This window comes from Bombus fervidus, chromosome 1 (assembly GCF_041682495.2).
Source record: "Bombus fervidus isolate BK054 chromosome 1, iyBomFerv1, whole genome shotgun sequence".
NCBI lineage: Eukaryota > Metazoa > Arthropoda > Insecta > Hymenoptera > Apidae > Bombus > Bombus fervidus.
The window spans coordinates 25938242-25965095 of NC_091517.1; the positions used below are offsets into that span (position 1 = coordinate 25938242).

General features: G+C 31.9%; 5 protein-coding genes across 11 annotated transcripts in view; 2 read left to right on the plus strand and 3 right to left on the minus strand.

Annotated features, from left to right (window-relative positions):
* The window catches only part of LOC139991200 (A disintegrin and metalloproteinase with thrombospondin motifs 7), an 88947-nt gene extending 84665 nt beyond the window's left edge, over positions 1–4282 (plus strand). For 4 of the 5 annotated variants that reach the window (XM_072011159.2, XM_072011150.1, XM_072011174.1 and 1 more), the window contains exons 12-17: positions 38–285; positions 464–581; positions 757–1019; positions 1328–1839; positions 2126–2299; positions 2782–4282. In XM_072011159.2, coding sequence (XP_071867260.1) covers positions 38–285; positions 464–581; positions 757–1019; positions 1328–1839; positions 2126–2299; positions 2782–2933 — 1467 coding nt within the window. In that variant the 3' untranslated portion in view covers positions 2934–4282. Of the gene's footprint in view, positions 1–37; positions 286–463; positions 582–756; positions 1020–1327; positions 1840–2125; positions 2357–2781 lie in introns of all 5 variants that reach the window. The other variant, XM_072011178.1, reaches the window with a different exon arrangement.
* On the minus strand, positions 4066–5131 carry LOC139991232 (uncharacterized). The gene is made up of 2 exons (XM_074111865.1): positions 4882–5131; positions 4066–4282 (listed from the first exon to the last, which is right to left on the minus strand). Exons 1-2 carry the CDS (start codon positions 4990–4992, stop codon positions 4181–4183), a joined length of 213 nt encoding a protein of 70 aa, XP_073967966.1. The 5' UTR covers positions 4993–5131; the 3' UTR covers positions 4066–4180.
* A 904-nt stretch (positions 5132–6035) lies between these two features.
* Positions 6036–10528, minus strand: Bcat (Branched chain amino acid transaminase). 3 transcript variants are annotated; one of them, XM_072011208.1, is made up of 7 exons: positions 10126–10528; positions 8575–8685; positions 8285–8494; positions 7966–8196; positions 6949–7258; positions 6690–6847; positions 6036–6615 (listed from the first exon to the last, which is right to left on the minus strand). In XM_072011208.1, exons 1-7 carry the CDS (start codon positions 10144–10146, stop codon positions 6424–6426), a joined length of 1233 nt encoding a protein of 410 aa, XP_071867309.1. In that variant the 5' UTR covers positions 10147–10528; the 3' UTR covers positions 6036–6423. The 3 variants fall into 3 exon arrangements, with proteins under 3 accessions (XP_071867309.1, XP_071867300.1, XP_071867317.1); XM_072011199.1 differs by lacking the exon at positions 10126–10528 and adding an exon at positions 8762–8879 and having other exon boundaries at positions 8575–8716; XM_072011216.1 differs by lacking the exon at positions 10126–10528 and having other exon boundaries at positions 8285–8466.
* Positions 10529–18937: 8409 nt separating this feature from the next.
* On the plus strand, positions 18938–22642 carry Pak3 (p21 (RAC1) activated kinase 3). The gene has a single exon (XM_072011239.1). It carries the CDS (start codon positions 19145–19147, stop codon positions 20654–20656), a length of 1512 nt encoding a protein of 503 aa, XP_071867340.1. The 5' UTR covers positions 18938–19144; the 3' UTR covers positions 20657–22642.
* Positions 22613–26792, minus strand: LOC139991251 (dihydrolipoyllysine-residue acetyltransferase component of pyruvate dehydrogenase complex). The gene is made up of 11 exons (XM_072011227.1): positions 26455–26792; positions 25959–26140; positions 25661–25857; positions 25422–25596; positions 25167–25345; positions 24931–25082; positions 24708–24856; positions 24439–24615; positions 24173–24357; positions 24010–24110; positions 22613–23907 (listed from the first exon to the last, which is right to left on the minus strand). Exons 1-11 carry the CDS (start codon positions 26579–26581, stop codon positions 23738–23740), a joined length of 1794 nt encoding a protein of 597 aa, XP_071867328.1. The 5' UTR covers positions 26582–26792; the 3' UTR covers positions 22613–23737.
* Positions 26793–26854: the final 62 nt, after the last annotated feature.

Here is a 26854-nt window from a genome sequence, read left to right on the forward strand (position 1 = left end):
TCTATTCTCTATTTTTCGATTGTAATTAACGGTGTAGAAAGTTGGCTGTGATTGGACGGTCGATTCAGATGCCACGGAAGATCGTTGTGGAATCTGCCATGGCGATGGAACTCAATGCGAAACAACAGGCGGAATTTACGACAAAAACGACGGTCCAGGATACAAGGAAGTCGTCGTTGTCCCCAATGGATCGAGAAATATAAAAATCGAAGAAATTGGAAACAGCAAAAATTATATTGGAATAGGTGTGCCAAATTCCGACAAATATTTCCTTAATGGAAAACGGTAAGTAATGATACCAAGATGTGTTGATCGTCGGTTACGTTGATACGTTATATCGATAATCTAATTGATTGTGTATCTCTTTGTATCGGCTAACGAAATAATAAATTCCGAATGAAAAGTAAAAGACGTTGGAGAGATATTACGATCTAGAAGTATGATCTTCATTCCAATTGAACAGGCAGATCACTTTAGCAGGGGAATACCAAGTCGCTGGAACTCCAGCTCTGTACGAGCGCGATCGCGACAGAGAAAAGGTCAGAATTCCTGGCCCGATCAAAGAGGACATCGCAGTCTATGTACGTAACGGCAACTAATTGACTCTTTTCCTTTCGTTTTATTCCACGTATGCTTCCTCTTGACAAATTGCTTATCCGTCTCATTCGCTTCTCGTCCATTCTTCGAGCGTATATTCGCTACGAATTCTTTAGCTACTTTCTTCCCATTCTCAATAATTTTGTCCCATCACTTCAGTTGATTTCCAGAGGACATTATCGGAATTTCGGGCTGCGATACGAGTACACGGTGCCGAAAAAGGAGCCTGATCGGGCACCGGAATACTCGTGGGTATTTTCCGATTGGTCACTGTGCACGGCTACTTGCGGCGGTGGCACGCAAACCTCCAAAGCACTCTGCAACGAGAAGAAGAGCGGGGTCGTCGAGGACCACTTTTGCGAGGGCATCGAAAAGCCGGAATCGATTTTGCGAGAATGCAATCTGAATCCATGCCCAGCCAGGTAAAACGAAAGCCCAGCCTCGATGGTATAGGAAAAATCGGATTAAAGCTTCTCGGTCGCGATAACACGAGGTGGGGGGTACGTTGAATCCGGCCACAGACAAATTTTATTTACCGTTCGACTCGACATTCCGACCGCTTGAACGCGATATCGAATGCAATCCGATTCGTTGACTTTCACCTTTATTAAAAAGATATGTAATAACTTTTTTTGCTTTTGCATTTTAATCAACTCGAACGAATTTAATACCAACGAATTCAAATAATATACTCGAACGATAATCGATCGTTTCGTTTTGCCAAAATTAGATGGTGGATCGGTCCATGGCAAATGTGCCCGGTATCGTGCGGAGAGGGTGCTCTTCGAAAACGATCGGTGATGTGTGTTTCTTCGGGAGTGGGGCCCGATAGATCGGATTTGGCTCTGCCCGATCGAGACTGTAACCGAGACGTGAGGCCCGAAGAGGTCAGCCCGTGTCTAAACTTACCCCCTTGCAGCTCGACCGAACCACCATTGATCGTCTACGCGGACAACAAGGATGCCTCTTTCTACAACGTGAGCTCGAACGATCAAAATGGAATCACGATCGTCGATAGTCTTACTACCGAGGAGCCAGAGATCCTCGAATTCGACAATGTGGTCGATGAAAATCCAGATAATTCCATGTATAATACCAAGTCAAAGTGGATCGTCTCGAAATGGAGTCATTGTACGAACGGTAAGAGAACTAGGAAGGTGACCTGCTCGATGCAAGGAGACTGTAATCCAGAAAACAAGCCGGCCACCATCGAACTTTGCCAAGGTGGCAGATGGATCACTGGTGAGTTATTTATTATCATGACATAAAATATACTGTTATCCTTCTTATTTTCTATCTATAACTAAGAATCACGTAACAATGAAAAAAGGCCGATGATAAGTCGAGTCGGATTAAGACAGCACAATTGTTTTCATGGTTTCTCGTTTATGTTACGCCAAGACAGTAATCGAGTTTATCCGTGCTGCTAATAATATCTTTTGAAGGCCGTTTTTGGCCCGTTACCAAAGATAAAAAGGAGACAATCAAGCTTATAAAACGTCCATCTTTATGGGCTTTATGCTTACAGGAAAATGGGAATCCTGCAACGCGAGCTGCCTCGTGAGAGTCGGCGTTAAGCGAAGGGAAGTCGAGTGTCGTGATCGTATAACAGAATTACTGTCCGACGATTGCAACCCCGAGAGAAAGCCGATCGATACGAGGCGTTGTTATCATAGGCGGCAATGCGCGAACGATAAATCTGGTAATTGCACACGCCAGAGGGAATCGGTCATTAAAGGATATCCGTAACTACATGAACGTATGCATGGAAACTCGTTATTTCTTTTTCTTTTCTTTCGCCCCTTTAATGCGTATCTAGAAAGCAACAGTTTTCACGGATCATTAACCACAGTGTACGTATACCGGGAATTAATGTCTTCGAGCGAACGGTTTACGATATACTTCTCTGCGAGTATCTTCTTCCTTCGTTTCTTCTACGATATTAATTATCATAGTTGCGCGCGCGCTTGTATGTGTGTGTAAGAGCTTCGTTTAACGACTTGCAATAATACAAGCTAAGCATTGTTGCTAATTTTTGCTAATTCTTACATTTTGATATATTCCTTCTTATCGGTTTACACTCGACAGAACTAATAAAAGAGAAAGATTTCGATGTAATCTATCGACTAATTATGATTAGCCTTCTTTAGATATGTAACGTAAAAACAAATAAATCTGTTTCAGAGTGTAAGGATACTATTGTACCAGCCTCAACGTGCGCGTCGTATAGGCGCATGTGCGATGTATCATTGATCGTGCAGGATAAATGCTGTGCCACATGTTTCAAAAAGCGAAGACACAGTCGTCGAGACAGAAGACACATTCCCGATCATTGACAAGTCGAAAATACAGCAGCCGAATCGATCAACTTTCGCTTTTGAACAACGCTTCTAGATCCAGCCTAAAACAGGATCCGTCCTATGTCTATACTTGCTTCGAAGATTATCGGAAAACCGCGTGATATATTCCTAATACGGTCGAGTTAAACATCGAATTTCGATGCAATACAGTTAAGTTAAGTAACAATAAAAAAGTGACGAAAATTCAAAGTGTATCTAACATTCCGATATAAATGACATTATAATGAAATATAAATTTTGGTCACTGACATAAAGTTTCCGAATAAACAAATTAACAACATCGTACGAAAATTTAAGATGAATATTCGTAACTTGTAGCTCTAGCGATACAACGGTGCAAATACATGTAAAAGTTAACGAGATTTCCAAGATGTACAAATATAAGCAAAATGTGAAAATATATCGAATTCCTGTATATATATACAAAATATGTATAAACACTCGATATATTTTTTAATTAAATGTAACCTTACGAATCTTAAGGTACGCGTCCACTTGACAAGTGTACAATTATCGCGAGTTGCTCTTTACAGTATTTCCTACAAGTGGACATTATACGACAATATACGATCGATGATTCTACGTAATAAATCAGTAACATAAATTTGTACTAAAATAAACAAACTGCTATATTCTTTATTTGATTATAATATCATTAGATTAAAATCCTTTTTCAAATAAAATGTAACAAAGCTTTTTTCCCCTAAAATGTAAATTTTACATATCTTATTATTGTTTATACATATATTTTATTAGCAAAGTGATATACTTTATATTTTTATGGTACTAAACTTTTGTACAATTATATACGTATATGTAAGACTGTGACTCTTCAACTGTTCGTGCAACTTATTTACACAAAAAAACATAGAATAAAAGACAAATTTAATATTTGAACAACCAATAAATAAAACGAAATATTTTGAAATAAGCGACTCCTTATCGTGAATTAATCTCTTGATATATAATTAAAATGAAACTCGGTACATTCATTTTGTACATTGCATACAATAAACAAATTATATATCTCAAACGTCGTTGGTATATCAAGGGTTTAATCTTTAATCTGTAAATTTCTAAAATGCAGATAGAAAATGTCTAATATCGATTACAAAGTACTTCATCTAATTTCATATTTATTTCAAGTATATGATACACATTCTCCTATTTTTTGTAATAGTTATTTACTTTACAAATTTGAGAATACAACTACAAAAGGTCGTCTATCCCTTTTTCTGAGTGTTATATTTATTTACATTACACGCAATGTACAGTGGAACCCCCATTACTCCGATCCATATAGCCATACCTAATAACACTTTTTCCTGCAATAAGAAAAATTATTATTGCGAATTACATAGCTTAAATGGTCTACAATCTTACAGATATTATCATTAGAACGATACTACATATATGTAAAATACATCAAGAATGTTATTTTAATAGTAATGCCTAAGTAATTATCGTTATAATTAATTTTAAGTTATTCATTAACTTCTTATACTTTTATATTCGCATAAATTTTATTCTAACAATGTATCGTATATAACTAAAGTTAAATATATAATATGTTATATCATCCAAACATAAAACTTAATTATCTTAAATAAATATACCGAACAGACTAATAAATATTTTTATGTACCTCAAATTAATTCATATATTGGTTTTATTTAAAAAATCATATAATTTTAAGAGAGTATTAATATTTGCAAAATTTAATAAAAACGCCCCAAAAATCAATTAACCTATTACATAACATAACCTTATATATGAATTACCGATATAAATGCTCACAAAAATGCTTTTCGAACTGTAAACAGAACACTGTCTTTATAGTAAACAAATTTTTTGATTCAGAATAAATATTTAATTGCTGCCGTCAGCTTCTTATGTAAGTGCGTTTAATAAAAATGGTACTTACAGGAAAAGGTATTCTAACCCTTGGTGGTGTAGCAAGAATTGTTCTACGTTGATTTTGACATATATTTAGTAATCTCGGTACTTTACTAACTGTGTTTTGAATCGCGTACATGACTTTTCTTTTCACAAAATTTAATCCTTAGAAAGAACTTGCTCGCTGTGCGAAGCAGAGGCGAATAATGAATAAGAAGGTCACCGATAAGCAAATTCAGCAAACTGCACGCTTCATGAATTACCGCCTCTAGCGGTCAAACGACCCAACTACACGCACATTTACTTCCTCTGGTACCTTCAGCGGAAGAAACGAGAGGGGGAACGTAAATACGTTCGTACCGGTGTTAACCGGAATATGCCGATGCTTAGTGGCGATTTGAAAATGAGCGGTAAAACGTTACACCATACTGTTATAACAAGAAGTTTCTGTAGACTTGATATTTCCTAGATTTTTCTTCTGTAATTGTGCTTGGGACACGGACTCTCGGCACTTGCTAGGGAAAATCGTCCGAAAATTCAGTCCTGAAAAATCAACATGGATGATAACAAATTTTCTGTTCAGCGAGATAGTGCTGCCTTTGAATCAAGGAATGTACTTAAATAATGATTTTTCCAAATAATTTTAGTTATTTGTATATTTATGAAGTCTGTTCCATCCTATAAATATCGGTACAATTATCGTTATAAAAAAACAAGGATCAAACTTTCTGTGCACATGCAAAGTTAATGAAGCTTTGTTTCTAATTTTATAGTTACACTTAATTTCAATTACAACGATTAATAATATGATCTCATTCTATTTTGACATGAAAATAATAATTAAACTTTCAAACGATGTAATGAAAAATTGTACGTTAGGTAGTTTATACAATTTTAAATAATCGTCTTTGCTTCAATTTATTAATTACATTCCCCAAGAAATAAATATTTATTCTTCATTAACAAGTGTTTATAAACTTATACTTTTATTGAGATGATACACATATGAACAAAAACCTTTTTCAGACATACAGACTATCTACCAAGTAAAAGAAAAGCTTTTTATAGCATATTCTTTTCTTGTTGTCCTTCTTGACCGGTGAGGTAGAACATTGAATAAATAATTTGTACCATAGAAAAATTATTAAAATTACATAAGATTGTAAATAAGTAATATAAAAATATATACAATATATCTATATTTCTATGTAGAAACACACACATATTCGTAAGTACGAACTGTCATTCAACGTATAACACACATACAAATCAACACATTAGTCTTTATAGTTCACTATTAAAAAGTTGCTTTGCTTCTGTAAGAAACAATTAATCCCTGAGTTTCATCTCCAATACATGCTCACTTCTCACATGCCTTTGACAAAATCAGTTCCATGTGTAAATAAATAAGAATTCATTCACAACAACATTCGCATGAAGCTAGCAACAGCAAAAGTGTGACATTCCCAACAACTATTCTTTTAAATATAATACAATCGATGTTAAAAATTACATGGGGTTGCTTTTGGTTATAATTATGTAATAAATAATTAAATTGATTATTCTATGTTCATTCGATAGGTATCACCCAAGGGTGATCCGGTATAATACCATATTGTATATCAGATAAATGTTTAAGAAACATTTTGTGAACAGGATTAGAGTGCTCCATCGTTGGTATATGCAATGGTTGTCCAACATATTCTATGTAAGATACAGGACTAATTACGCAAGCTGTTCCTGCTCCAAATATTTCCAACAACTAAAATAAAATTGTAATTTCTATGAAGCTAAAACGAATTTTAAATAAAGAATAATTAAGATAAGATATCTTACTCTCTTTTCTGAAAGTAACTGACAAACTTCATTCATACAAAATTTCCTTTCACTGACTTTAAATTGATTCCATTCTCTGGCTAATGCTAAAATAGAATTTCTCGTAACACCAGGAAGAATTAAATCACTTGTTAAAGGTGGTGTTATTAATTCTTTTTCTGAAATTATAACATATTTATAAAAGTAATATGAAATTATGTAGTAAAACTATATAGATATGGAACAAGCAATTAAACGAAAAATGTAAAATGATGCTCACCACCATCATCATTTATAAAGAACATGAAAATGTTCATAGTCCCGGCCTCAGTTACTTCATTATCTTCTCCATAAAGCCATAATACTTGTTGCAAACCCTTCTCTATAGCTTCCTTTTGTACATATATAGTAGGTCCATAATTGCTACCTACTTTGTAGCTACCACAACCACCTGGCCATGCTCTTGTATATTGGGGATCAGCCAGTAAAGAAATGCCAATATTTTCTTTTGTTTTGTTAAAATAAGAGCCAACAGGTGACAAAATAATATAGAGCAAAGCAGATTCTGAAGATGCAACACCGAGTGTGGGCTATATAAAGATGTAAAAATGTAAAAGTAATTGTGATATATATACATAATGTTCTTTTTATATTCTTGGTTAACAGTTGAAGATTCTCATTGATATTTATATTAAATATTTTTTGCACAAAAATATTAACTATTTATGATTATTTCTTCATCTAGATGACTTTTTCTAATAAAACTGTTGCATCATCTGTAAATAACGATGCATACACATCTTTCAAAGTACAATTTATAAAAAATATATGACATAAATACATTTTTATTCGAAATTTTACATCAATGTAATTAGAATGAAGTACTATTATATACTAATATTACTCATGTTTGGAAAAAGATACACTTCTATTCATCCATATTAAATATAGAGGTAATGGCATAAAGATACGATATATACTTCATTGAACATTTAAGGCTTTGTATATTAATTTTTATCTTCTTAATTTTTAATCACTAGTTCTTGTTCTTTTCTACAATACAATGTCTAACTGTATCTTATAGTCCTACTCAAACAAAAGAGCATTAAACACTACTTTATCGTGTATTATCGTTAAGTATTGTGAAATATATTGCTCACTTTATATGTATCTGTTTTTATGACGTCTGTGACATCAATGACACGATTATTATTCATATCGTTCAATTGATTAGCATTCTTTATCTTTAAGATAAGACGTTATATTAGAATTTTTCTTTTAAGATGTACATACTTACATCTATTCCTATAAGTGTTGGGCGTATATATAGACTAGAAGCAGTAGAATGAGGTACCCATTCTTGATCAATACTAATTAATCTACAGCAACATTTAATTAATTCTTCTCCTACGAATGTAGGCAGGCCAATCCTCGTTGCTGAATTATTCATTCGTTCCATGTTTAGTTCTGGTCGAAATATTCTTATCTTCCCATCTACTCCTCTATAAGCTTTTAGGCCTTCAAACAACTGAAATAACACACAATGCATACACCGGTAAATGCTGTTACATAATAGAAATGAATGAGAAACTTTATGAAATATAAGTTGTATTTACCTCTATAGCATAGTGAAGAACTTTTGATGCTGGATGGAGAACTAACTTTTCAAGAGGTGTAATTTCTGGTATTTGCCATCCTCCTAATGTTTCATGATAAAATATTTTTAACATGTGATCTGTAAAATATTTACCAAATGTTAAAGCACTGACATCTGGCTTTGGTTGTAATTGGTCTGGTCCTGCAAGACGGACTGTTAGATCTGCATACTACAAAATATAGTATTTATAAATTTCAGTTAAAATAATCATTTCAAAAAATTATTGAAATATCTTTTAATAAAGCATACCTTAAAAGATCGTTCTGGTTGTATTACTTTTTTATCTCTAATTTGTAAAGATGATGAATTTCGTTTGATATTAAATTGAAATTGATTCAGGATGCCCCCACAAGATAAAATCTGTATAAAATATTGTGGTGTTTTAATAATTCTAATATATAATATATAATACATCTTTCACTAATACACTTATTACAGAATATATAATATATAATACATCTTTCACTAATACACTTATTACAGAAACAACATACACATAAAATAGAAAATAAATATATGGTTGCAGTATTATATAAGTTCAGTCAATGTTTATGTGGAACAAAGTAACTTACTTGAATTTAAAAGGTATTGAATCGAAGGTAATAGGAATTGAATTTAAAAGGTATATAGTGCTTAAATTTTGTATTAGCCCAATATGAAAATACAATCATTCCGAATATGTGTTAGAAGTTATACAGAAATCTTGATTCATATCGGTATTATAAAATATTTGGTTATGTTCAGTGATTGACATAACAAAATAAGACAAACTAATATGATAAAGTAGTAAAATTCGCGAAGACTCTATTAGCATACCCATTACGGTAATGCTTATCTTAATTTTTTTATTACAAATTGCTTACGGAAGTAATAATAGAGTTAGGTCAACAAAATACATCGGTACTACCTAAGTTAATTAATTTTTATATTTCTGGTTACATGTTTGAAAATTATATATAAGAGTTAGGATTTATCGAATTAATCGTTTTATCTCAGTATGATTTCTTTTTGTTCTTCTTTCCTTTTTCTCTCGAAAGTCATTTCTAATAAAAATGTATTCTTAAACACGTGTTATTATACGCGCTGAATGTCATATTGAACATTGAACTTGCAAGACGCGCGTCAATATCACAAGTTTATAAAATTTTATTTCATTAAAATTTTTTGCAGTTGTCAACATTATCGTGTGAAGCTACTGCATTAAAATTGCATAATCTACGAGGTTTAAAAAATGAAAAACATAATTTACAAAGATAACACTGCGTGTAAAACACATTGAAGCTTATTAAAATAAGATTATACTTGCTAATGATATCTAGCGTTATTTTAATATTCTATTCTAAATAAGTTATTACTACATAATCGTTTGCAATAAAATTACTATATTAATTTAAAATCTTTAACTTCTACTTCTTACAAATAACTCATCATTTGTACATTGTATAAATTATATATTCTAATTTTTGCTTGAAATTTTCATTGTTACTTTTAACTTTGACAATAAAAAAATAAAAAGGACAAAAATTATTGGTGACGTTTGGAAATCTTCTACATCTTGTTCCTAGACAATTTCTGTTTGCGTATGAGAATCTTGCATCATCACGGATACCCAGAGATAATTATAAAGATTTCATGAAAAATTTAGACCACGTAAACAACCAAATCTTATAAGAGATATAGTAATTCTTACATCAGAATTTCGTATTCTACATTTTAATTAATATTAGTATTTATAAGTGTGCAATATTGCAGTGCTTCTAACATTAGATTTTCGAAACAATCGTGAAAAATATAATTTACCTGACGTCGCAATTGAACCATTGTAATTGAATAGTGATGAATAATCACAAAATGTTTAATCCTTCAGAAGAACCCTTAGCGCACTAGATTCCTTATGCCGTATATTACGAATACAGTTACCTAAATACACACTTCGTAAAACGGGTTTAAGGTAATTTTGCTTGTTATTGCTTTTGAAAAAAAAAAAAAAAAAAAGGAATCCAAAAAAAGGAAATTAGAAAAGAAAGAATGAAAAAAAAAATGTGAAATCGAACAGGGGCGCAGGTGATTTAAAATATTCACTATTAAAAGTGTTAGTATTACAACTGCTATATAATGAGTCCGTTATTATACACTTGTATTCACTTCTTTGCGCATTCTCGAAGAATGTCTTTGCATTAACCAACGGTTAATATTTTACTTATTAGTGGACAAGAGGCATGAGAGACAGAAAGAAGCAAAGAATCCCCTCTCTACGTCCGAAAATAAAAGAGTGGGGAATTTGCCGATTCAGTATAACATTTATGTATATACATTGTGATATATACAGTGTTCAGGAAACGTATATTTAATTCCATTTAACTAGTGTAATATAGTTGTTTCTTTAATCTTCTCGAATTGCCCAATTTTGTTGATAAGCATGTACGTTCATTGCAGCAATATTCATGTTGATTGTGATCAAGTACAACTGAAGATAGACGTTATTAATTAGATTTTATCTATTAGGGTTTGAATATCTCCGGTAATAGAAACCATAATTATATAAATTTTGCAGTAAACTTTAATAAAAATGTAAAATAAATGTGAAGTTTAGTTCAAAGGCGCGAAGAAAGCTAATTTGTAGCAGCAATAGAAGTATTAGTGACAAGAACACCCTATACGTAAAAGATGAAACTTACGAGTATTGTCTGATTGGGAAAGGGGAGGAAAAATTCTAACGGGATTCACAACGAGTGGGGGGAGACAGGGAATTAAAAACAAGTTGATAATATGGTTTGTTCGAGCGATAAGAAAGGACAGCAAGCACGTTGTTAAGAATATCGAACGCTTCTCGGTTCTCAAATATATAGAAGAATTGTAAATATTTACTATTTACTATTATTGCAGCAAATTATTAGTATCCTCATCCTGTGTACTAATAGTAAATATTTACTATATTTACTATATTTACTATATTCACTATTAGTACATAGGATGAGGATTAAAGTAATAATTCTGACTTGTCGCTATCCTTTTAATTACAAAAGTATTTTCTTACATTTACGATTCTTGTGCAAGAGAAATGCATAAATGCGTTACCTTCTTTTGCAAAATTGATAAGAGAATCGATCTACCGTTGGAATAAAATGTCAACGATAATTTGGTAAATACTCAGGATGAAATCTTCCAGTTTTATTCGTGTCTTCTCTTTGATATTAATAGCGTGTAAATATAATAAGTAACATGTATCATATCAAGCACGTGACAACACTGGGAACTGTTTTATATTATAGTGAATGAGAGTAAACACGAGGAAGATAGTTGTAAGTACAATATTCTATAAGATGATCTGGTAATTTCATGTAAATCGGGTGATATCGTTGAATTTTTAGAATTATCTTTTCTAATACTATTTCCGCTTTATCGTTTCAAGTTTAGTTTACATATTATGATTAACGTAATCTCTAACTTACAATCTACATTTACAAATGATTTAGAAATTCCTCCATATATCTATCGCATTTTTATTACATTTATCTACTCAATTATTCTAGAAACGAACGAATCTGGACTTCTATTTCATCAAACGAACATTCTTCAATTATTATCCATTCTTTAGATTCTATTTTCAGATATTAGTCTATTGAAAGCAATCGTTTCTTTGCAATTAATACAGAAATGCGTTAAAAATCATGAAGGATTCGAGAGATTAGGTTAACCGCAGATTAAAAAGACATATCGTTTCAACGCAACTCTGGAATTAGCCGTGAAAAATAATAGTATCTCCACGTCGTGGCTTCTTGTATGCTTTTACATCTTTTACTTTTGCAATCAATACCTTCTGCATCATACCACGATAATGAAACTGGTAACGAAAATAAACATTTCATCGCATTTACGTCTATGTACATATGCGTATAATCCTGTGTCCATTACGTTTACTGTTTCAGATATTGTGCAAGAATACGAAACGTATTAAACGTTTCCAAATACGTATTTCTACATATTTACAAAACAAGACATAGCAGACCTCGAGTGCTTTTGACAACAAGTTGTAGGCTCGTCCGACATTCGCGGAGGAAGTATCGAATTAAAAGTGACGAAATAATAGAAAACACTGGCTTGATATATTAGAAATTCTTGTTATAATCTCTCTTTATAAATAGTCTTTACATAGAATATATAAGGGTAAAAATAGGGAAAAATAATCTTCGCTCTTTTCGTTTTGAACAGAATTTGAAAACTTGAATCAGCGAAGCCTTAGATATGAGTAGCCGTCGAGCTGCTGCAGACAAAGTTACGATTAAAGCTACGGATAATGTTTTTTTTTTTTTTTTTTTTTGGAAGAATTTTGCAACCAATTCTCATTGAGAATTATAAGTAAATTATTATGACATGGTACTATGTCGTGTTTAACAAATGTTTATCGTATGTTTGGTTCTAGTTGAATTTAATGCTTAAATCTAAAGGGTAATGTCCTTTTAGCCTGCGGATTTGATCCGTCGTGTCAAGTAATTGAGCAACTAATAAGTTTTGGTGGTTGTTAACTCTTATGTTGTATCTATTACTGAATTTGGATATTTCTTCTTTGACTGTGGGTATCTTGAGGTCGCGATGTATTGTTTCATTGGTAACGTACCAAGGTGCATCTATTAAAGATCTTTGAGTTTTCGATTGGAATCGTTGAAGAATTTCCATGTTGGAATTAGTTGCTGTTCCCCATAGTTGGAATTAGTTGCTGTTCCCCATAGTTGGATCCCATAGGTCCAAACAGGTTTTAATATGGCCTTGTTGGAACGTCTGCCAACGAGCCAGTAGAATTTTGTAAATTTTGATTTAGGTTGTTTTGAATTTATCTACGATGAAGATGATAAGCTGATTCGTTAAGGACGAGTTTTAGTTAGGACAGTGAGGGAAATAGACTTCGCCGTTATTTGTCAGGTTGGTGGGTGAGGTAGGGTGCTAACCGCCCCCGAGAGAAAGTTGCTAGTGGGAAGCATCATACGTAAGAAAAACCAACTTTCCCGTGTCAACTAGTAGTGGACAATAAACTATAGAAAACAATTCAGTAAAAAGATATTTGTTCAATCTGAAGGATCTTAACTATAAAATTCCTGAGATTTATAGAGGGTCCTTAAGACTATTGAGGGTACGCAGTAAGGATGTGTAACGATAAACACTTATCAAACACGACATAGTACGCCAGAATAATTTACTTATAATTCTCAATGAGAATTGATTGTAAAATTCTTAAAAAAGAAGGATGTGTAGACGTCTGGCTGCCATTTTGTCCGCGGTGCGTGGCCTGGTTTAGGTAGAGAGTCACCAGACGTAACATAAGGAAAGGTCCATATTACTATACCCTTGAATATACATTATGTTTTGGGTTACAAGATCTAAGAGCAAAGGAACTAACAGATAGATTTCTATTTATGTTCCTTGTAAATCAACAGCAACAAACGTAAGCTAGATACAGTTAAAGAAAATTTAGACACTAGTCAGAACGAACCGTCAACAAACCATGTTACCACTTATAACAGATTCGAAATATTAGAATCTACAGACGATTCTATGAATGTAGTTGAAACATTAACAAACCAATGTACGCAGAAGTTCCTCCTCCCCCACCAGTCTTCATCGATGATGTCATCGATATTCAAACAATGATAAAGTCTATCGAGAAAGATATTAACAGAGGATTATAAACTAAAAATTAAAAATAATCAGGTTAAAATTCTGCCGACTAATCCAGACTCCTATAGAAAACTAACAAAGTTGCTAAAAACCCTGAACGCAAACTTCTCTAGCGCACAGCCTACAAGACCTTGTATAAAAATAAGTACCCTAAACCCAGAGTTAAGGACCTAATCAATCAAGTACTCAGTCCATAAAAATTCTCTACTCCTCCAACCTCCTATGCACAGGTAGTTCAAGGAAATCAAAGCAGACGGAATATCTATAGTGATCATTCGCAAAATAATGTTTCCAGCTCACAAAACACGGGTAACTTCAATAGGCTTGAAAAATTAATCGCAAAACAAACAGAGCAAATTAATAACCTGCTATCGTCGCTTAAATTATCGTGGATAAATTAACACGCTCCGACGTAAAATAAAATCAATACGCATAGACCTTTGGAATGCTAACAGTCTGGCTGAGCATAAATTCGAACTAGAACTTTTCTTAAAACAACAAAAAAGTGACGTAATGCTTATATCTGAAACTCACTTCACCGATAAAAATTACCTGAAAATAAATGGTTATAACTTTTACTATACCCAACATCCCAGTGGAAAGGCCCACGGCGGCACCGGAATTATCATCAAATCCAACATAAGACACTACGAACTTCCATCATTCCGGAAGGACTACCTCCAAGCTACAAACGTAGCGATGGAAGGTTGGCATGGTCTAATAATCGCATCAGCAGTATATTGTCCTCCTAGACATTCTATTTCCAAAGAAGACTTCGATAACTTCCTCGAAAACCTGGGCAATAGATTCATAACTGGAGGAGACTATAACGCTAAACATATCCAATGGGGCAGCAGACTTATCGCAATAAGAGGTAAAAATCTTTTGAAAAACATAAACACCAACAGACTCAATTATCTCAGTACGAACGAACCCACTTACTGGCCCACTGGCACTAACAAACTACCAGATTTATTAGACTTCTTTATAACTAAAAACATCTCGCCAAGATATGTCCAAATCGACTCTTCTGTGGAATTCTCTTCAAATCATTCATCCGTTATAGCAACAATTAACTCAACAATTATTGAAAATCAACCTAATGGCTTTATTCATAACCAACTCACCAACTGGCAGCTCTTTAGGGACGTCTTCGATCATTCGACATCAGCCTTAATATCCATAAAAACAAATGAAGATATAGAAGCAGCCACGGAATATTTACCTACTAAGAGTTTCGTCATGAATACCCTCATCACGTATTTAAAAAAATCATAGAAAAACGCAGACTTAGAAGAGTATGGCAAAGTCATAAAACACCTGACGACAAGCGTAAGCTAAATAACGCAACAAGAAAACTAACTAGAACCCTTAAAAATTATAAAAATGACTGTTTTCAAAAGTATCTTGCTAATTTGTCTCCCATAACTGACTCCAACTATTCACTATGGAAGTTTCCAGGAAACTCACTCGTCCTCCGCAAATAATCCCTTCAATTCGCTGTCCGCAAGGTGGATGGACGCGTAGCCCTATGCAAAAAGTCAACTTGTTTGCAAGTCACTTAACTAACGTTTTCAAACCATATTCCTCCACTATTGCAGCGAAAATAACTGAATACTTGCACTCTCCCTTTCAGATGTCTCCTCCTTTCTCATCTCTGGAAGTCATAGAATTAATCCGTCGTCTAAATCCCAGAAAAGCATCGGGGCATGATCTGATAAGTAACAAATCTATTAAGGGGCTTCCCATAAAAGGGATTGCACTCATCACTTCTATTTTTAATGCAATTCTTCGCCTTGAATACTATCCTAAGTCTTGGAAAATATCGTTGATTATTCTTATCCCTAGAGCTGGAAAACCAATACACGAAACTAGCTCTTATCGCCGAATTAGTCTTCTATCTACTTTGTCCAAACTATTTGAAAAGATGCTAACGAAACGACTCCTTCCACCCCTAGAGGATTTGAAAACAATGCCGGATCATCAATTCGGTTTTCGGAAGCAACATTTTACGATAGACCAAATTCATCGTTTAACCCATAAAATTAGCCAAGATTTAGAAAAGAAAAAATATTGCTCTACGGTATTCCTGGACATTCAGTAGGCGTTCGACAAAGTGTGGCATGAAGGACTTTTGTTCAAACTAAAGAAAATCCTACCACACACCTACTACTCCATCTTAAAATCAATAGGCTGTTCATAATTAAATACTTAGACGCTATAACCGCAACATTTCCAATAGAAGCTAGCATACCCTAAGGCAGTGTCCTCGAACCTCTGCTGTTCACCATCTACACTGCCGATTTACCAACTTTAACATAACCACAGCGACATTTGCGAATGATAATTGCCTCCTCTACTCAGCAGCAAGATCTCGACTCTGTGAAAAAGTGGTTCCACAAATGGCGCTTCAAAATAAATGAAAATAAATCCAGTTATATAACCTTCACGCTTCGAAAACAAATCTGTCCACAGGTGACCATAAATAATATTCCAATTCCAAGCAAAGAGTTAGTCAGATATCTGGGTATGATTCTGGACAAAAGAATGACACAGAAACGACATATCATAAATCAAAATTTAAAAAATTCTACTGACTCATTGGCAGACGTTCCAACTTAAGCGCGCAAAGTAAAATAATGCTATATAAGGCCATATTAAAACCATATTTGGATCTATGAGATCCAACTCTAGCGAACAGCAAGTAATTCCAACATAGAAATTCTTCAACGATTCCAATCGAAAACTTTAAGATCTTTAATAGATGCATCTTGGTACGTTACCAACGAAACAATACATCGCGACCTCAAGATATCCACAGTCAAAGAAGAAATATCCAAATTCAGTAATAGATATAACATAGATTTAACAACCACCAAAACCCACTAGTTGCTCAATTACTTGACACGATGGATCAGATCGCAGGCTAGAAAGACATTACCCTTTATATTTAAGCATTAAATTCAAGTAGAACCAAACATACGATAAGCACTTATTAAACACGACATAGTACCATGTCATAATAATTTACTTATAATTCTCAATGAGAATTGATTGTAAAATTCTTCCAATTAAAAAAAAAAAAAGAAAAAAAAGAAAGAAAAAAACAATGTTCCTTGTAGCCTTTAGCTAAAGCTATAAGGTTAACTTTTTTGGTAATGTCCTTTTGCTATAAATATATGAACGTGCTCTCTATTTTTCCATTGTATTGTAACACTAAGAGAGTAAGAATCTGGATCAGTATAAACTTATACCTTTATTTATTTCAATGCATTTTTCTATTACAAATTCATCCACTCGTTCTTCTATCAGTCAACCTCAACAATAACGAAGTACAACTTACATTTCATGGTTAGTAGTTTATGAGATTAGATTCTGCTCGACTTAACCAATGGCTTCGCATATGGTCAACCCTTTAATAAATTATAACAATTGCATAGAATGTTTAATAAGTCTGTCATACTGAGAAATCCTTTTCACCATCACAACAATAGCTGTTCGACGATTACGCGTATTTTGATTACGACGCGTTTTCTAATTAAGTCGACGTTGATGTATTTGTAAAGAAGCCATTATTAACAAGATTAGATTGAACAATTGATCAAGTTTACGGAAAAAAGTTAATAAGAAATAGCGATAGTAATAATAAACTTACAATTAGATTTATATTTACGTTGAACGTTCATTGATCTTGCCTGTTCCGTTTCTTTATCGTGAATATGAATTGCTTCAAGAAGTTAGTAGATTTTGTTGATTCTTGTGGATACTCCTATAAGTTTCGTTGAAAGCATGAGATCGAAATATGTACATGTCTGATTGAGGGACACTTTACAAGAGCATTGTGCTCTTCATCAACAATTCCTCATTTGGATAATAATTTTAATTATTAAAATATTATTAAATAAGTGCATTTTAAACGAAACTCAAATTTCATTGGTTAATTTACATTTTTAATTTGTTGGTATAAAGTAGATGACTATCTTGTTTTCAAGTTCCATAATTTACAAATTATCAAAGAAATATTAGCATTGCAAAGATGTCGATTTGACCTACTGTCTATTGAAGTATATAATTATCTAAATATATATATATATATATATATTATAGATAATTATACAAGTAAGCGGACAGTTTACCTATCTTTGTAATGCTAATATTTCTTTGATAATTTGTAAATTATTGAACTTGAAAACAAGATAGTCATCTACTTTATACCAACAAATTAAAAATGTATTTCTTAAATTAACCAATGAAATTTGAGTTTTGTTTAAAACGCACTTATTTAATAATATTTTTGATACTTTTTTGTAGAGAATTAAACAATGCATCGAATGATTTATAAAACATGTATAGTTCCATTAAAGAAGATAAAAGTGACCTTGCAATTTTTCAAATGCCCCCACTTTCGAAGAAGACAAGTGCATTAAATAATGTATCACTCGAAACCATTTAATTTTATCTAACAAAATTTTTTTCTATTTTCTATCATTTTAACACTACAACTTGTTCCAGCTGCATGGGACACTCTGTACAGAGTAAGATTTTATCATTGAGTTAATTAATTTTAGTAACAGATTAAAGTTGAAATTTCAAACGTATTTAAATATTCTTGTTTCACTTTACAAACATTTTGTGTATGTATATATATATACACATACCTATACATCTATAAACGTTTATTCGTGTAATTTAAATTTCCCTCCTGAGTGTATATTGCATTTCTTAAAGTGATGCATCGTCTAGAAATTCTATATTCACAGATCTGTATAGAGGTGCAACGAGAGATGCGAATAAAAAGAGTCATCTATTTGAATTTATACAGAATTATTATATGTACAGGTGTGTGCTATAATTATTTGATATTTAATATCTCAAATAGCCGCAGCTAAGATTGTCAATTTTAAATTGTTTCCGTTTAAAGTGTCTCTTCTTCGAATTGTACCGCCATTCGTCGAATGACGTATGTACGTCATACTAAACACGCCTTTAATCGCATTTGATACCTTGTCGATAGATAGACGAGTCATATTATGATGAGAATTGCGATTTAAAAGTGACCGTTTCTTCTTCTTCTTTTATCTTTTTTAAAAAGGTCGCAATACGTCGTAGAAGGGAACGCGTTAAGTGCGCGAAATTGCGCGCTAAAATGAGTCTTAATATAACAAAGTTATTTTCAAGGAAGAAAACTGGTCCGGTTGATACAGTCGCTGAGATTGGTTTACCTACTAACGTTTCTCATAAATTTCATGTGAGTAAAAATGCCGAAACTGGACAATTGGAAGGTCTTCCCGAATCTTGGATTCGTCTGTTGAATACGCAAATATCAAAATCAGAACAGGATGAGAACCCTGCTGCAGCTTTACAAGCCATTAAATATTACAATTATTCTATGAAACGAAAACCAGAGGAAAAAGTATTTAAACCTTTTGTTACGGAAGATTTGATCGAGGAAGAGTCTCAAGAAATTGATAAAATTTTGTCGAAGAAACGTCACTCTGAAGATTCTGATGGATCGAGCTCTGCAAGTTCTACGGATAGTCAAGTGCAAAGGTTACCCGAACTTCCACCAAAAGTGAATAAGATTCCAAAACCTACACCACGAATATATCCTGATAGGGTTGAGAAAACTCTTACTGAGATTCTTGAAGATTTAAATACATATCAAATTGAAGATGATCAGTTGCCTGAGAATGGAAGTGAACAAAATAAAGTAGAAGAGAGTCCCATTTTGCGAAGGAAGACAGAATGTTCAACGGTAAAGCTTAATGACGAAGAGATTTTTGAAGAACTTCGAGCTATCTGCCACGATGGAGATCCAAATCTTCGCTTTGAAAAAACTAAAGAAGTTGGAGCTGGTGCTTCAGGTACTGTATTCATAGCTAGCGATGTACAAACTGATCAAAAAGTTGCTATAAAAGACATAGATTTATCAAAGCAGCCTAAAAAAGAGCTTATATTGACTGAAATTAAAGTTCTCAAAGAATTTCAACATCCAAATCTGGTTAATTTCTTGGATGCATACCTTTTAAATGAACATCTCTGGGTTATTATGGAATTATTAGAAGGTGGGCCACTTACAGATGTTGTTACTGAAACTATAATGAAAGAAGCACAAATCGCAGCAGTTTGTAGAGAAGTTCTAAATGCAATTAGTTTTTTACATACAAGAGGAATTATTCATAGAGATATCAAATCAGATAATGTACTTCTTGGTATGAACGGTGCTGTGAAAGTTACAGATTTTGGTTTTTGTGCTAATATCGATGGTGACGAAAAACGTCAAACTATGGTTGGTACTCCATACTGGATGGCACCAGAAGTAGTGACCAGAAAACAATATGGTAAAAAAGTAGATATTTGGTCTTTAGGTATTATGGCTATTGAAATGATAGAAGGTGAACCACCTTATATGAAAGAAACACCTTTAAGAGCTTTATATTTAATTGCTGCCATTGGTAAACCTTCTATTCCCAGGTGGGATACTCTAAGTCCGACATTTCAAAACTTCTTAGAGAGATGTTTGGCAGTTGAAGTCGATGAAAGGGCAACTGCTGATGAATTATTGTCTCATCCATTTTTAGAAAATTGCGCGGAATTAACAAGTCTGATACCCTTAATAAGAACAGCGCAAAGAATTCTTCATAAAGTGTTCCACTAAATAATTTTTCTTTATAAGTAGAAATCAAACATCTATTTTTATTTTCAAATACATATATTTAGTTTCTTGAATATATGTGTAGCATCGCATTTATATTATCTATACAATGCAAAAGCATCCTATATACTGCACATAATTTAGATATTTGTAGTGCAGTGATTTTATGTATTTTATATATGACCACCTACTATATTTATATCAATGTTACCAAATTTGTAATAGAAATAGTATAAGTTATAGCAATGAAAAAATTACTAGAAGATTTAAAATTTAATTTTTAAAAAGTAGTTATTCATTTATTGTAATAACTTTTATAACACAATATATGTGATAGGTTAATTTCTATTGCTTCAGTCATTGAAAAAGTTATCATTAATATAAATTATTAATGATCATTTCATGTGCAATACCTATTGTGGAAGCTCAATGTCTTTTTTATATTTTCTTTTTTCTTATAAAAAAAAAAGGTGCAATCTGCCATTAATTTTAAAACACAGTAGGTGCAGGAAGGATACAAGTCAACTTCATTGTGCTAAAAATATATTTCGGGTTTTGTATCAGCTCAAGACTCCATTTTACGATTGTTTACATTTTTTATATAGTAAGATATGATTTGTGTAATACTTTCATTATATAAAATATTGTACTTAGTTTATTCAAGAACTGAAATCGCTAGGTATGTGGAAATAGTATCTGTCAAGGGTATAACAATTTATTTTATACTTGACAGTTGTCAAAATACTATAGATAATAATTATTTAGTTATAGTACAAATTTAATTTATAATCTTAATTTAATAATTTTAACAATTGATGTTTCAAATGTACGTCATACATTTCGTTTATTATATTTACCATTTACATTTTCTGAATTGCATTCCTCCATTGTTTAAAATTTAATAAATCAAGTTATGCCATACATTTTTAATCAAACAATTCACATACAAAGTGGATATTGTAGTAAATATTATTTTTTATATTTGATTAATCATTATCTAATTACACAAGAAAGACTGCCTTTGTATTAAAAATTTTGTAGTCCATATTTTTGAAGAAAATTTGTATCGCAGTAATGAAAAGTTGTACCTTGTGATTCAGTGTTGCAAGCACGTGTATTAATAACCAAGTATTTTAAATAATGTGACATACACACATTTTAAAATGTATTTTTTAAATCTTTTACAAGTTTCAACTAGTTTTATAAGGTTTCACCAAATTTAATAATGTGCAACATTTAAAGAAATTTTCTACTTATAGTTTAAAATCTAATGCTGTTCAAAGCAGATGCCAAATTTTAGAAAGTGCTATTCTATCATATGAATACTATAAATTGTGTATATAGTATTTTCAGAATATCCTTCGTGAAAAATATTTGTAACTATACTACAATCAAATATCGTCCATAATTACTTAGTTTAAGATCTGAGCAGTAATATCACTACTGTGATAACAAAAACTGAGTCCTGTTGTATTGTATTTCTATATTTAATATTGTCATATTATTTTTTATCTTTTGTGTAATTAAGTATTGCATGTTCAATTTAAATATGATTTAATTTAACTTCAGCTTAGTAATAAACACTGATATAAAATCATATGTAAGAATTCAATATGTATGATCACTAAGTCAATTATTTAGTATGTTAAAATGATCAATCAAATCAAATGTAAAATAAATTTTATGCTTGACTATATTTATATTAAGATGATAAATTAAAAAATTTGTATTAATGTAAAATTAATTAATCTAGACACAGTCGTAACATTTGTGCCTTATCAAATCAATACATATGGTTCTATGCCAATTGCCTTATAAATACTTTTATCAGTGATAATGCAGCATAAAAAGAATAATAAGATAACTGATAATTGCACAAAATATTTGCAAAATGTTTAATTGTTTTTGAATATTCCATATCTATGTATTATTTTTAAATATATATAAGGAAACATCACATCGTTTTAACAATAAATGGTTTATTTACAAGACATAGTTATAATTTTGTATATACTACTGTCCCCAAGAATTCCTTAGACCACACTGAAGTACTCAATTATACATAATATTCTTAATATTAAAATAAAATTCATTATACACATAAATATATTTACATTATATTTTTATAAATTTTTACATATTAATATACATAAAATAATGTAATTTTTATTACGCAGAATAAATATGTATATTTATTATTTTATATGAAAGAAGTAACAACAGTGTGGCCCTTGTTTTATTAGAATAAATATACATACAGAAGTTATCTATTTACTTATGCAGAAGTAAATTACGTGTATCCGAGATATTCTATTTGTAATTAATAAGAATTTATATTATTTACTAGTTTTGAGATGGAAGATCTCTCACTTTCCATCTGTATACCAATTTTTTATCTTTTTCCAATTTTTTATACCATCCTATAATTGTTTATATCTACCATATATTATCCGTCTTATGCAATCATCATGAATGTACGATTTGATAGATTATAGAAATTTACAATTGAATGTAAAATTATCACTTGATACTGCTGAGGATAATGAATAAAGTTAATACGAGTATAATCATATGTTATTATACTATGTTTGTTATAACAATCATTTTTTAAATTTATATGGCTGAGAATAAGAAGATACTCAACCGATTTCTTTAATAAAAAAGTGAAAATTTAATAATTCATAGTTTTGCCATAAAAGGGATAACATATCTTTTGTAGATACATTGCATAAGATTTTTTAACAAGGGTTTTCACTAATTATACAATTTGAAGGAAATGTAGAATACAGCAATAGAAAAATGAATTCATATAATAATCAAAATTATCATATATGAATTCATTTGATATAATGACATTTAATATTGATGACACTGATTTGTTACTTGAATCTCCTATAAATGATTTTAAATATAATTCTCTGTGTTTACAACTTCCTAAATTAAATTATAAATATTTCAGATCTATTTTTAAACCGATATTTCTAATTCATGTTGTAGATAAAACTGAAATTTACATTGAAACCTAAATTCTTCAATACACCCATTTTTTCAATAAATTCCCCAGAATTAATGTTTAATTAAAGGTCAGTTCTGTGCGTATCTTAGCGCACGTAATCTTCCAGCGACGAGAAAACTTGGATCTTCTAACATAGCTTTTAAAACAGCCAAAAAGTCGGCTGCTTGGTCTTCATCAATTGCACGTCTATCATACGATAAAGTTGTTGACATTTTTGTTACTTTTTGTAGCGCGGCATCTGTAAAATGATACGTTATATTTCCTACATTTTTGCGAATATAAAATACATACAATACATATTCTAAAATAATAAAAATATAAATTTCCTTAACACTTTTACCTAGTTCCTCACGACCACTTCCAACTGCAAGTATTGCTGTTTGAGGAGGATTTATGATTGCACTGAATTGTTTAATACCAAACATTCCCAAATTGGATATTCTAAAAAATATTGGAAATATAAAATTTGCAGTTTTATATTTTATATAAATATATTTATTTACGTGAATGTTCCTCCTTGGAATTCTTCGGGTTTTAATCGACCGTTTCTAGCTTTCTCGGCTAGTTCTTTAATATTTTGAGAAATATCTGCTACACTTTTAGCTGAAGTATCAAAAATAATTGGTGTAATAAGACCTGTTTCTGTAGCAACAGCGACAGAAATATCCACCCTTGGCATACGAATTATCTGTTAAAAGATGAAATACTTGGTTCTTTAATAATTATTTACGTAATAAATTTCAACCATTGTGTCAAATCGTATACTAACTTGATCGTTTTGATACAACGTATTGATAAATGGGCATTCGATTAGTGCGTGTGCGGTTGCTTTCGTAACGAAATCGTTTATCGAGACTTTAATACCGTCAGCTTTCAGTTCGCTACGTATTTCATTTAGTTTATCAATCTTAATATCGACGAACGCATAAGAATGTGGAATATTACTCTACAAAATTGTTAAGACTGTATTATTATGTTACTTATAAAATCTAAATACGAAATTTTGTTGCGTGAATGTATAAAACAACTTATAATTACTTTTGATTCTCCAAGTCTCTTAGCAATAACACCACGTATATTAGAAACTGGGATATCTTCATACGTGGAAGGATGACCACTAGGTACATGTGCTTTCGAAGGTGCATCACCTGGTTCTTTTCTACCTTTTTCAAGTTTAGGTGCAGTTGCTGTTTGAATATGTAGGAACATACATATTAATGCATATTGTATTTTAATATTTTCGTTGTTAGCTTTTGCATACCTGTTTTTGGCGCAACTTTCTTTAAATTATTTGCTTGAATATATGCTAAAACATCACTTTTTAGTAATCGATTAGGTCGTCCAGTACCTTTGATCGATTGTGCACTTAACCCATATTCCTCCAACAATCGCCTTACTGCTAAACCATAAACTCTAAAAAAGGAATATAATAACAGACAGCACTATTGCGCGCAAATATTTTTGCATCATTGATCATAGGAATATTTTTATACATACTGTCCGCTTGGTACAGGTGTTTTATCCGCAGTCACCGAAGCTGGAGCAGCTTCTGCAGATGGTGCAGTAGCTGCAGATGGTTTTGTAGTTGTCGGGATAACAACATTTTTCCAATCCATTCCCTTTTCTACCATAATGGCAATTAATTGTCCTACTTCCACTTGACTTCCTTCAGGAACCTAATAGGTGAATCTTTAGAAAGATATTTCCAATTTTAAATAAAACACGACTGAATCTATAATAAAAATTATGTACAAGGATTTTTGCAAATACGCCTTCGTCCTCAATTTCAAAAGTCATAACAGCTTTGTCTGTTTGAATTTCTGCCAGTGCATCTCCTGGTTCTATCTCCTCTCCTTCCTTTTTAAGCCACTTTACAATTGTACCTGTAGTCATAGTTGGTGATAGTGCTGGCATACTGACATTTGTTCTAGAAATAATAATTAAAAAAATTTTTAGCATACGCATTATTAATTACTTCAATGAATACATACTGGCCAGGAGGTGGTGGAGCTGATGCGCTTGCAGTAGGTGCTGTTGTTGCTGCCGTTGGTGCAGAAGGTGTTGGTGACGGAGCTGCAGGTGTAGCTGAAATACTATCTGGCATTTCCACGGATTTCCAATCTTCGTCTACATCAACAGTAAGTGCTATTAACGTTCCTACTTTGATATCTTTGGTTCCTTCTTTCACCTAATAAAATATGATATTAAGTTTATCCTTATAAAGAATTTCCAAGTAAAATATAAATATATAGAATTAATTAAACTGAAACTTGGGTACACGATTCTTACAATTATTTTTGCAAGAACACTCTCATCGTCAACTTCCATAGTAACGACTGCCTTATCAGTTTGAATATCAGCGAGTGCATCTCCTGGTTCAATTTTGTCGCCTTCCTTTTTGAGCCATTTAACGATAGTACCATTTTCCATAGTAGGTGACAAGGAAGGCATTAAGACTTCCTTTCCTGTGACTAAAAATTAATTAAAAATTGTGATACTGTAAAGAATTATATACTGAACAGCACAAAAACCAACATGGCTTTTAAATTACTATGATAGTTGATTGCATAATCAATCTAAATAATATAACAAATACATGATTACACGTTGAAGTTAATAAAAAATAGGAGAAATGATTTCGTTTAATATCCTCAATATTATGACTTGTATAATAGTAATTAGTGTTATTTGAAATAAATATTATTCGAGATATATAACCGTAGGTTAACCTCAATTTCATCACGAATAAGAGTGTTAATAAAATATTTCTGAATAAATTGCATACCATCGAGAACCCAACTTGTATGGAAACATAATCGTTGATATTTTAACGGCACAAATATACGAGGTACTAGCCGATTACTATTCTTAATAGATAAAAGTGCAATTCTAGGTATCATCATTTGCGCCATATTTGATACGAAGCAATTAATCTAAGAGTTGTCTAAGTACGAGTATATACACACACGGAGATTGCTTTATAGAGGCAACTTTCGACCTTCACAATGAGAATCTGTCTATTAAAGAATTCATTGGAGGGGGACGTTACCCACTTAATGTTTCTCAATGATATATCCACTTTCACCTTTTACTAAGTAACTATAAGTATGCATCCTCTATCTCATTTTTTTTAATAGAACGATTTTATATCTTTATCACCTAGTACATAAATATTATATGTTTCA

Bases quoted from the DNA above. Each gene is read 5' to 3' on its own strand.
- Bcat (XM_072011199.1), bottom strand. From the start codon at position 8,784: ATGTATTATATATTATATATTCT. The intron at 8,717-8,761 runs GTAATAAGTGTA...ATTATATATTAG, and splicing joins TATTATATATTATATATTCT to AATTATTAAAACACCACAAT. The intron at 7,259-7,965 runs GTAAGTATGTAC...ATCTTTATATAG, and splicing joins CAACACTTATAGGAATAGAT to CCCACACTCGGTGTTGCATC.
- LOC139991232 (XM_074111865.1), bottom strand. From the start codon at position 4,992: ATGTACGCGATTCAAAACACAGTTAGTAAAGTACCGAGATTACTAAAT. The intron at 4,283-4,881 runs GTAAGTACCATT...TTCTTATTGCAG, and splicing joins GGGTTAGAATACCTTTTCCT to GAAAAAGTGTTATTAGGTAT.
- LOC139991251 (XM_072011227.1), bottom strand. From the start codon at position 26,581: ATGGCGCAAATGATGATACCTAGAATTGCACTTTTATCTATTAAGAAT. The intron at 25,597-25,660 runs GTATGTATTCAT...TATTATTTCTAG, and splicing joins GCTCCACCACCTCCTGGCCA to AACAAATGTCAGTATGCCAG. The intron at 24,616-24,707 runs GTAATTATAAGT...ACAATTTTGTAG, and splicing joins AGAGACTTGGAGAATCAAAA to AGTAATATTCCACATTCTTA.
- Pak3 (XM_072011239.1), top strand. From the start codon at position 19,145: ATGAGTCTTAATATAACAAAGTTATTTTCAAGGAAGAAAACTGGTCCG.